Source organism: Erythrolamprus reginae, chromosome 1 (genome assembly GCF_031021105.1).
Source record: "Erythrolamprus reginae isolate rEryReg1 chromosome 1, rEryReg1.hap1, whole genome shotgun sequence".
NCBI lineage: Eukaryota > Metazoa > Chordata > Lepidosauria > Squamata > Dipsadidae > Erythrolamprus > Erythrolamprus reginae.
The window spans coordinates 353,784,432-353,796,654 of NC_091950.1; the positions used below are offsets into that span (position 1 = coordinate 353,784,432).

Below are 12,223 nucleotides of genomic sequence, written 5' to 3' on the forward strand. Positions count from 1 at the left end.
TTATCAAAAAAGGAAAATTTTATTTTAAATTATGTCCAAGAGTAGGTAAAAAAACCAACAGTTAAAAGCATGTATCATACAAACCCTCCACAGATCAATAGCATGTCCATCTATATTTAATATTGTGCATTAACAATACAAACTAAAACTTCTAAAGGAATAGTACATTATGCTAAAACAGTATAGGACCCACTGGAGTACAAATTTGGGGGAGGAAAACAAGGCGGGGGGGGGGGGGATCTGCCTTTCCCTACCAAGGTCTTTAGCTTGGCCAGCTTCAGCACATTAGTTCACTGGTTGTGTGCGCCTTGTTGGGACAGCAGTTGGGATAGCTGATCGTTGGAGAGAGCTCCAGTAAGTAAAGCAGGTGAAATGCGGAAGCAGTAAAACAAGGGAAGGGCTGTTCCAGGTTGCCTTTTTCAGCTTCCTGCCTCGCGTTTTCAGCCTCCAAACACTCCATTTGAAAGCCATTCAAGGCCGCGGGGAATCGCCAAAGCACATCACTGCCAATCACCACATAAAACCACGACATGACTGAACCCCCAAAAATGGGATGTGCAGAGACCTAAAACGTGATGCACAAAGGCTGAAAACGCAATGCGCGGAGGCGTCGATCTGCGTCAATGTGCTTTGGTGATCACCACATCCTTGAATAGCTCAAACAGAACGTTTAGAGGCTGAAAACACGGGGCACGGAGCCAAAAAACGCAAGCCATTGTCTGTGGCAATCTCTGCAGCCAGAAAGAGGATGCACGGAGGCTGAAGGGTGGGGGCCGGCAGGTATAAGACACACCCAAATTTTCAGCCTCTTTTAGTGGGGAAAAGTGCATCTTATACGACAACTAAAAACAGTTTTGAAGATGCCATGTCTTTCAAAGTTTACTCTCAGCTGAGTTCAGCTTAAGTTCAATTATATATTCATAGTGCAAGTACAAAAAAAATAAAGAAATTACTCATAGGAAATTTGTATGCAGAGATGGATGAATGTTCTGAGTAAATTGGCCTTCTGGACTAGCATAAAGAAAATAAAATTATGCACATTTTTTTAAAAAGTGTTTCATATAGTTCATAAAGTTGTTTACTGCACCAATCATAGACCAAAGCAATCTGTGCACTATACAACAAAATATTAAAATATTAAAAACATAAAACAACATCAAAACTATAAATACATAAAATCCCCCAATTTCTATTAGTTTTAAATATGGTGAGTTGGTATATTAAAAGAAAAAGCAGGTATCGGCCATAATTTTGAGCAAAGATCAACGATAACAGTAATTATATTGGAACAAAAATTCTGTATTAAAAACCTGTTCTTCAAAATATAAATTCATAGTCAAACCTGAAAAGTATAATATGTAATAAAAGTAAAATAGAATTTACGGATTTCCATTACATCAGACAGTTCTCATGCCTCTTCCATAGTTTCCACTCTTCAAGTTAAAGATACTGTCAACACTTATTAAATTATTATCATTAATTCAATTTGCACCATTGCTTAAGCTACTTAAAATTCAACTAACCAGAAACTAAACTGGTTTACAGGATTCCATGAGTAATCAGAGTCGATCTTTTTTCACCAAAAGTCACTTACACCTCTCTTTTTTTGCCAAATCAATGTTACTGTATGGTGTTTACTCCACTGAAAACCATCTTAGATCTTCAGCTGGTGGAAAGTCTCTCAGGTAGAAGAGTCACCACAACATGCAAAATCCAACAACTCAAACATTATTTTCTTGATAACAGTCCTAATTTTTCTGAATTAGTTCACATTCTCAGAACTTCCCAGCTCTAATTCACATCTTCTTCATCTTCTTTTTGCTGCGTTGGTTGAACACTGGAGAAGAGCCCATCAAACTATCAGCTGAATGAGAACCATAACTGCTTTCAGAGCCATTTGGGCTCTGTGGCATCCCAGCTTCACTCATGCCTGACATTGGCTCCTCAAATACATCACCACCTAGGACTCCGTGGTGCCCATGAACATTGCCTTCTTCATTCTCTTGTGGTTCCATTTTTACTGGGGCCAAGTTCCAAAGAGGGGAAGTGTTCACCTCACCACCTGGCAGAGGGAGAGAGGAAGAGAGATGGAGGGAAGGAGGAAGGAAAGGCTTTCTCATCAATCAGCAAAAGATGCAAAAATTCAAAACCCACTGAATGGTCCTAAAACACATGCATGTGTTATGTCACTTTAATATAATAAATAAATCTATGCAAATAGTACAATGCAGAGGATTACTTGCAACCATAACAAGGGCCATCTAATAAGAACATATGAGCCATGCTGAATCAGGCCAAAGCCCATCGAGTCCAGCATTCTGTATCACACAGTGGCCAACCAATTGTACATGGGGATCTTGAGCAGAAAGAGAAGGCAAAGCCCTCCCTTTCCCTTGACCCCCAACAAATGGTACTCAAGGGAATCTGTCTGCCTCAACCAATATAGAGGCGGCACATGGACATCCGTTTCAATAACCACCGACACACTTGGCATCCATGAATCTGTCTAATCTTGCCTTGAAACTATCAAGGCTGACAGCTGTCACGACCTCTTCTGGAAGTGAATTCCATAAACCAATGACCTTCTGGGGGAAGAAATATTTACCTTTATTTGTCCTCCCTTTCTTACCTATGAGCTTTAGGGAGTGCCCCCTCGTCCTAGTATTGTGTGATAGAGAAAATAATTTTTCCCTATCCGCCTTTTCTATCCCATGCATGATTTTATACATTTCAATCAAGTCACCCCTTAAACACCATCTTTCAAGGCTGAAGAGACCAAGGCGTTGCAACCTGGTTTCATAAGGGAGGTGCTCCATTTCCTTGATCATACTTGTTGCCCCTTTTTGCATCTTTTCCAGTTCCATTATATCCTAATGAATCAGGAAAAAAAGAACTCCTACATGTTTAATAATCATTAATCTACCATTGGATAATTATATTTAATATAGTGCCAACATATTAACATCAAACACTCACATGAAGCAATGAGTGATTTGCTCCCAAGGGATCTAGGAATACTTGGCTGCACCATTTCCCTCAAAGGAAATTTCTAAGCATTATAGAAAAGTCACTGTCCACTTTAGCAACCATACAGCTGAATTCTCTCCAAGAAAATCTGTCCCTAATCTGTTCAAATTCAGACATTTACAGCTGTAAAGATTTAGACCAGCAGTCCTCAACTTTTCCAACTTGGTGGCCCTGCCTAACACGGTGGGAGCAGTGAGTGGCAGGCATGGGCACAGGCAGTTCCATTTGTCATCTCACACAAATGGGAGTTTCACATGAAAGGAAGGGAGCTTGCGCTTGCACACCAAGCTCCATTCATGCAAATGGAGCTTCACACACAAATGCAAGCGTCCTCCCCTTGCACAAGTGGAGTTTTGCATGCAGGTGCTTGCCCATTTTTCCCAGGGCCTGGTTTGGAACAGGCCACGGCCTAGTAGTGGGCCATGGCCCACGGGCTGGGGACCTCTGCTTTAGACATCCTTGGCTAAATTAAAAAATTAAATGCATTTGTAAGGAAACACACAATGACATCATTTCTGTACCCTATAGAACATCATTTCTGTACCGTATAGAACACAACATCTTTCCGCGTATTTTCATGCATGACTGAATGCATATTTGAACGTTTAGATTGAAAGTACCAATACAGTGGTACCTTTACTTACGAACTTAATTCGTTCCGTGACCAGGTTCTTAAGTACAAAAGTTTGTAAGAAGAAGCAATTTTTCTCATAGGAATCAATGTAAAAGCAAATAATGTGTGTGGTTGGGGAAAATAGAGGGAAGATGGAGGCTCCATTTTCTCCCAGGAGATTCTTAGAGAGGCCTCATGGAGGCTTCTTCCCACCTTTTCCGGCCATATTTCCTCCCAGGAGATTCTTGGAGAGGCCCCACAGAGGCTTCTCCCCGCCTTTTCCGACCCTGTTTCCTCCCAGGAGTTTCCTAGAGAGGCCCCACAGAGGCTTCTCTCCGCCTTTTCCGGCCCTGTTTCCTCCCAGGAGATTCCTAGAGAGGCCCCACAGAGGCTTCTCCCTGCCTTTTCCGGTTACAGTTTTGGAGACTCAGGTTTGTAAGTGGAAAATGGTTCTTGAGAAGAGGCAAAAAAAATCTTGAACACCTGGGTCTTATCTAGAAAAGTTTGTAAGTAGAGATGTTCCTAGGTAGAAGTACCATTGTATGTACGATAATTTTGCACACTTATAGCCATTGCAGCATCCCCGTGGTCACATGATCAAAATTTGGACACTTGGTAACTAGCATGTATTTATGAGTTAAGTGTGCTGGGATCCTGAGATCACCTTTTGTAACCTTCTGATAAGCAAAGTCAGTTGGAAAGCCAGATTCACTTAACAACGGTGTTACTAATGTAACAACCGCAGTGATTTCCTTAACGGTTGTGGCAACCGTTACAGTAGTGTGAAACTCATTTAACAACTGTCTTCTTAGGAACAGAAATGTTGGGCTCAATTGTGATTTTAAGTCGAGGAATGTCTGTAAATCATATTACAGCTTAGTTTCTGTGTTAAGGCCGCCTAAGCAGTTATTTTAAAGTGTGTTGTTTATAAGTAAAAGAAATGGACAGATGGCAAGTATTCTGAGCCAGCAAGCATTAAAAACCAAATCACAACTCCTTAGGGCTTAAAAAATTATAAAGACATAGCATTTGTTAACATCCAATTTCCAAGCTAACTTTATCTAACACTAGAAATTTAATTCAGCTAGAAGCAAATTTAACATTTTAAGGGCCAGTTCACAAAAGATATCATTAGCAATTTCCTTCAGTCGAGCTGTAGGGTTGTTTTTCCTGTTTTAATTAGAAAAGTGATTATTGACTTTGTCCTCTAACCTTGCCTTTACCTTCCAAAAATAAATAACATTTCAATCTTAATAGACAAGCTAGTGTGACAAATGATAAAACTGCCACTTTGATATCCCAGTATCTCCTTTCTACCAGCACCACAGTATAATCATGACCTTCAGCTAGAATTGGAGAACCCAGAGTGATCAAAGTCCCAAAATGTACCAAAATGCCCACGGACACCTCATGTTTTTAATACAATACACAAATATTTCAATTTCAGTTTTACTCAAAAAATTAAAAGCGGAAATGCCAGAGAGCAAAGCACCAGCTTCTATTATATATATTTTTCAAAATGGATCTAGGCTTCACCTGCAGCCTAGACCTTTGAAGTCTTACCCTTTGTTCATAAGCAGGAATAGGACCATCTAGCCAAGTAAAGATGGCAACAAGCACAAGGCAACTGATACTTTATAACTAGTGATATTACTATAGCAGCCATTTTGTGAAAGTACCCCCAAAATGTCAGGTTTTGCATTCAGATATCATTCTGACAGCTGACCTTCAACTTAAACAGATAAAGTGTATTTTTGTAATAAAACTCAACCCTATCTCCAAACAATGGAAATACCTATCAGTAAAGAAACAGAGTTATCAAGCCTTCTTCACCATAGCCCACCCCTTCTTTTGGAATGGCAGCTTCTTTGATATTAAACTGGCACAGTCCTGTTGTGGTTTAGCAAACCTACTAAGGCCTTTGAGTATAATGACTGAGCCCATCCTAAAATTATTCAGTTTTGTATAGAATTGTAGATTTTTGCTCCTTGATACGATATGATACGTGAAGAATTTTTCTCATTGTGTTTATTGTTTATTTCTGTTTACTATAGATTAGGAGCATAGAGTACTTAGATTTAATTTTGTTTGATGCCAGGTATAAGTTGGAGAAAAATAAATAAAAATAAAATAATATGTACCAGACGTTTGCGGAGAGGCCTCAGTTTCCATGTTGGATGAAAAACGTTCACTCTGAGCGCCAAGGACTCCAACAGGCAAGGACTGGTCCCCAGATGCAAGATCCCCCTCCAGCTCCTCACTCATAGGAAATGTGATGTCACTAACAGGCTCTTCCTTGATTTTCACAGGTTTTAAATCTTCTGCTGCCTTCTCAGGGTTTACAAGCTTTTCATACTCCTCAGAGAGTTGCTTGCTAACCTGTTGAAAAGTCATGGAATAAAAAATAGCCTGATTGTAATCAATTTATTTATTTAATTTTTTAATGCCACCCTTCTCCTTAGACTCAGGGCGGCTTACAACATGTTAGCAATAGCACTTTTTAACAGAGCCAGCATATTTCCCCCACAATCCGGGTCCTCATTTTACCCACCTTGGAAGGATGGAAGGCTGAGCAGGTTATGAGATTTGAACCACTGACCTGCAGATCTAGCAGCCAGCTTTAATGGCTTGCAGTACTGCATCTACCCACTAGGCCACTCGGCTCATTTTGTTAGATGCATGAAGGTACAATACAGCTACTGCCTCTGTAACAAATGAAGATGCTGTTTTCATGACCAAGCTTCCAAATTTTTTATGTCTGTTTTGCTTGGATTTTATAAACTAGAGAAGCAGTGGCTTTGTTCACCCAGCATAATGTTCATCAAGCCATAATGTTGCTTGATTTTGGGGGGCTGAGTCCTTCAGGATTGGGCGGCATAAGTCGAATAAAATGAATGAATGAATGAATGAATGAAATGAATGAATGAACAAATACATAAATAAATACATAAATAAAATATATGTATTCATAGGAACTTGGCCCTTGTGATTTATATACTGTACCGTGGTTCATGACCAGCCAATTCGAGTTTATCAGTTCTTTATTAATGAAACCAGGTGTAGCACAGCATACAAACCACATCATTTGTGCCTTGATGCAATTAATCCCTGGCTCCTGGATTGCACAAATACAGTTCTGATAAGTGTCATACATATTTCATCTTTTCACTGAATTCACTGTCAGAAAAAAAACTACGTAAGATAGTCATTTTTCAAATGTTTTTTTTTTCAAAAAAGTAACTTAATAGAGTCCCAACAGCTAACCGCATGAAAAATATTTTTATTCTACTGAATTATGCATGTATAATTTACTTTTATAAAAGCTTTCCAATTCCAAAGACAACAACAAAAGTCAGCCTTGCTTTTCCATTGATGTCAATATGCCATTGCCTTACAATTGCCAGCCTTTGAAGGCCAAACAATTTTTAAAAGTGCTTTGAAAAGGTTGCCTAACTTGACTAATTTTGTTTCTTTCGTAACATTCAGACAGTATGTTACAATTCTATTATTGGAATGGTATGTGAGATTCAAGTCAGATACTTTTGACTTGATCTGAGGTTACCTAACAGATACTTCAAAATGTTTTGAATTAACTCCAAATACATGTAAATATGCTAAGATCCCAAAACAAGAATCACAAGTCTTGGGATGGTAAGTCACTAGGCATCTAAATTTCACCTGTATAATAGTTTCTTGCTGAAGTGGGCAAATACTGTAGGAAAGAACACAGATGTAGTAGTTAACAATCAGTCACTTGATTATAAACTGCTTACAAGGTGCAGACTGAACTTCTATGTTAAAATATTTATATAATCTCCCATTTTATACCAAACTCTGGCCAACTCACTCATTTCATGTATTGACTTGATTTAGTAGTCTAGAAAATAAATGCTAAATAATAGGAAATTCTGAAAGCAGAAATTTTACTGCCTCTAAAAAAAATACCAATTTGAAATGAGAAATGGAGAAAAAAACCTGTAAGTGCACCACATGCTGTCCTGAGAAATGCATCATTTTAAGTTTACAATAAGTTGTCTTGGGCAAAATCAGAGGATTTCAATGTCTGTACCAGTGCCGCTTTGGGAGAATCAGTTCTCAACTTAATGCTAGCCTGCTATATTTTAGTTAGAAAATAAAGGGTTCTCCAAATTTAACAAACCTGTTTACATTCATGGTCACTCTCCCCAGAATCCAAAATGACCTTAGGGCAGTCACTCTCTTTGAGTCCTGGAAAGGCGGCCAGGATAAGCCACTTCTGAAAAACCTTGCCAAGAAAATGGTCAAAAGCTGACTTGAAGGCACAAAAATAACTATTCTGGAAAGCATTGTTATTACTTCGTGTTATAGCTGAACATGAGCTCAAGTCAAAAGTTGGAACTGCATAGTTTAATTTTTAGGAATAGAAAACTTTTAATGTCTGCTGTGATGAGAATTGCTGTCAGAAGTGGTACACTGACTACATGGTTCTACGCCTTCTTCAAGATTGTTTCCAGACAGTAGCATAGGCATATGTGCTTAGCCCCAGAACAACATAGAAATCCACATCTCATGTTTATCAAGATCTACATGAAGCCACTTGAAGAAGCTGCACTGTGAGAGCAATGGGACAGTGGTATACAAACTCTCTTTTTCCATTCCACATATAGTGGATGAGGCACCAGTGTTCCCTCTAATTTTTGGGGGGGGTGGGCGGAAAAGTATAGTGTCTGAGTGGCAGTCCCTTCGGGACTGGACGGCACAGAAATAATAAATGAATGAATGAATGAATGAATGAATAAATAAATAAATAAATAAATAAATAAGAACTGTGTGTCTATAACAGTGAGCTCATAATAGGGCAACTCTATCAATATCAAAATGCCACTTAAATAGTTGAGCTAGTTTCAAACTAGATTTTGATTTTCTTTCTCTCTTCCTTACTCCCATTCTTTTTCTCTTTCCCTTCCTCTCTTTTTTCTATCTGTTTCTCTCTCTTCCTCTCTTCCTCTCTCTCTCCTTCCCTCTCACTCTTTCCCTCTCGGCTTCTGGGCAGGTTTGGAAAACTCTGAGTTGATGATGATTTTTAAGTGAGCGATTGCTCACTGCTCAGCTTAGAGGGAACTATGTGAGGCACTTTAGATATCTAAACAGTATGTAGTGGGATACCATAAGAGACAAATAAAATTCATGTGAACAAGATGAGGTGTTACTGCTGGGTTATTCAAAGAAGTTTACTCTGATGAGGATCAGTTCATTTGTCTTTCCTTACCTGTAGCATGTAGCTATGGTAGTCTTTAATCCGATGTTGCCAAAACCTCTGCAGAGAGAGCACACTGCCAATGCCCACTTCATGGAAGACCTGTTCCATAACATCTGGGAAAGGGGTCTGTCCAAGCCGAGCTTCTCTATCCACCGCACAACGCAGAAGTTTGGCGAACTTCAAGCAGTATTCATGAGCGATATCTGTCAGAGTCTCCAGAACACTTTCATGGGCACATTCAAATCCAGCATGAGCTAAAATGGTAGCTATAGATTGATAAAGAAGATGGCGGCAAGAGGTCCAACTCAACTCTATTACTGGCTCTCCTTTGCCTCTAAAATCAGATAATTATTTATTTGTTTATTTATTTATTGAATTTATATTGCCACCTTTTCGCCGATGGCGAATCAAGGTGGCTTACAGAATACAAAACCACATTTAAAACAATAAAACTAATAAAAAGAATCAAATAAATACAGAATAATAAAATCACCATCCCCACGACAGCAGATCACGCGAGCCATTTAATGAGATCTATCCCGCTCCAGGTTCCCCGGGCCCGCTAGCAGGGATTCAGCACCTTCTGGAAGATTATTAGGCTGCTGGCCATTCCAATCTCTGGGAGAATGATGTTCCAGAGAGAGCCACCATGGAAAAGGCCCTTCTTCTGGGTGCCACCAGGTATATATCTCTCAGGGATGGATAATATACAATAACAATGAAAATGCTGATGTGTTCAGAGCAAATATTTAAAGCATGTTAACTTGGAATATCTAGCTTTAAACGCACAAACATTCCTGATTTCAAAATTAAATTTTTGAAATAAAATTATACAATAAAAATAATGCTTTTGCAACTAAAAAAAATCAGAGTTAACAATGTTTACTTTAAAATATCATATTTAACTTTTGACTCAGCTTCTGTTTAACTTTAAATATAGATCAAGCAAACAGTAAGAAAAACTTCAGTTCTCTGAAGTACATTTTATATTTTTAATTTTTTTGCACAATCTAATAACATACGGAGAACTGACAAATCTAATTTTCCTGTTCAGATCCCCAAAACCTGATTAACAAAACTACAATGTGGAATCATAATAGTAAAGTATAAAGTTGCAACATAAATCCACGGCATAAATCTTCTTTGCCTAACTTAGTGCCTCCCACAGGTATTGGATAGAGCAGTAATGGCAAACCTATGGCATATTGGGGGGCACAAGAAGTGTTATCTATGTCAGTTCCAGCACACACCAGCTGATTTTTGGCCTTGTGGAAAGCCATTTCTCCCTCCAGACGCTGCAGGGCAGCTTACTGAAGCCCCAGAGTGTGAAAAATGGCACAGTGGGTAAACTGGAAGTTCGAAAAAACGGACTTCTGTTTTGCCTGTTGTGCTGTTCCCTGAAACTTCCCTGAAGCTTCCGTAGTGCAAAAAACAGTACAATGGGCAAACCGGAAGTATGTTTTTTCCCAACTTCCGGTTTGCCCATTTGACAGTTTTTTCATTGTCCTAGGCTTCAGTGACACCTATGTGCGTGTGTGGGTGGAGCAGAGGTATGCATGCACAGGGGGCAGCGCGGGATGTGCGCATGCACAGGAGAAGGGAATAGTGCATGCACACCCTTTTGGAACATGAAGCGCATTGCACACCCTTTGGGCACATGAAGCAAAAAACATTCGCCATCACTAGGATTGAGCATCCTTCACCCTTGGTTAGTATCCTCCAACACATCTAGAAGGTATCGGATTCAAGCAAATAGAGGAATATCTTTTGAGATTTAAATGGGATTGTTTTGCAATCATACCAAAACTGCACTTGATGCCTTTACTGTGCAACTCATGTTCTATCAAGTTGGTATTCATCATGCTGCAGACAGCTCTGAGTAGCAGAATACTGGCATCTCCCTATTCTTTTCTGGCTGAGATTATACACTTCCAAAACAACCACACATCTGATAAGCTAAATAACCCAGACATGGCTTAGTATTAGAGACATTACAAAATGGGTCATTTTTCCCCCCATCACTATCCATTAAACATTCTCAGAGGAAGTGATATGAAACTTTGTCACAAAGCAACTTTAAGCAGCCGGTTCCAGTGGTCTATTCCCCATTTAATAAGTGCATGATGATGAAGGATTTGACAGGTGCAGAAAAGCTGAGGTCCATTCAAATAAAATCATAGGCTGAACCTATTGGTCTCTTCAAAGATAAATGATAGTTAGAAAACAGGTCCAGGAAAGCAAATATAGATTTCTTACAATTTCTTCTATTTTATAAAACATTACACCTGCTGGGTTGCATTTTCGAGTCACTGAAGTGTAACAGAAATCCATTTCCTGATACAAAATTCCTTCCAGATAAAACAAAGAATGATGCTAGTAAATTATAAACAAGATTCTCTAGCATCCAGTATTCAAAAATAGAAAAGCTTGTTCTTTACCTTTTCGGATTTTGATCTAGCAGTACCAATTCCTTTCCTAATTACCTTTTCCTTTTCCTTTGAAGCAGAAATTTGCAGCAGGTGCCACCCTTAGATACTGCCACCAATGACAGCCAGGCAGTTTTTTACTAGTTCCAATACTGTATTCTGAGACTCTAGCAGTCTCAGAATGCATATACAATTTGCTGTGCTGGTTCAAATAAAAATAAGATTGGCAGATTGCTACTGCGACAGAAGAACACAGCACTGTCCTGAGTCACCTCAAGAAGGGCGGCATCAAACTCTAATAAATAAATAAAATAAATAAATAAACACATGATGTGATTAATTCATTACAGCCTAAGACCCCAGGATATTAAACAGAAATGGGATTCTAGGCAGGGATTTGATATGTTGGTGTCCAAAACCTGCCATGCTTAGTTCTTAATATTCTATCTTACAAAGTTAGTTATTTCTGAATGACTGCCAAAGATTAATAATAATAATAATAATAATAATAATAATAATAATAATAATAATTGATTGGATTTGTATGCCGCCCCTCTCCGTAGACTCCGTAGATTAAAATTTATCATATAAAATATGGACATCAAACTGGCGGCCCATGAGCTGGATACATCACATGCACGCCATGCTCACTGAAGCTCCATGAATGGGGGAAAAAAGTCATGTGATGGCAACATGATGTGGTGAGCCTGACATCTTTAATATAAAAGATAAAGAAGGTCTTTTGAATGATTTAAAAAATCGATTATATCGATATAGCAAAAAACCCGAACCATACCAATAATTAACAAATAGGTCAATTCTGTATTTTTCTAGATTTACTTAAGGGACCAAAATCCAGCAGAGGATCGTTTTACAAGAAAATACTTGTTTAAAATTAAGATAATGGATATGGGATGT

The 12,223-nt window shown here is 38.8% G+C and overlaps 1 protein-coding gene across 1 annotated transcript in view; it reads right to left on the reverse strand.

Annotated features, from left to right (window-relative positions):
* SUPT7L (SPT7 like, STAGA complex subunit gamma) overlaps positions 1-12,223 on the reverse strand; it is an 18,293-nt gene continuing 6,070 nt past the window's right edge. Inside the window, exons 3-5 of the mRNA XM_070734277.1 lie at positions 8,889-9,213; positions 5,782-6,019; positions 1-2,062 (exon numbers count right to left, since the gene is read on the reverse strand). Of these exons, the coding sequence (XP_070590378.1) occupies positions 1,797-2,062; positions 5,782-6,019; positions 8,889-9,213 (829 nt within the window). The 3' untranslated portion in view covers positions 1-1,796. The remainder of the gene's footprint in view (positions 2,063-5,781; positions 6,020-8,888; positions 9,214-12,223) is intronic.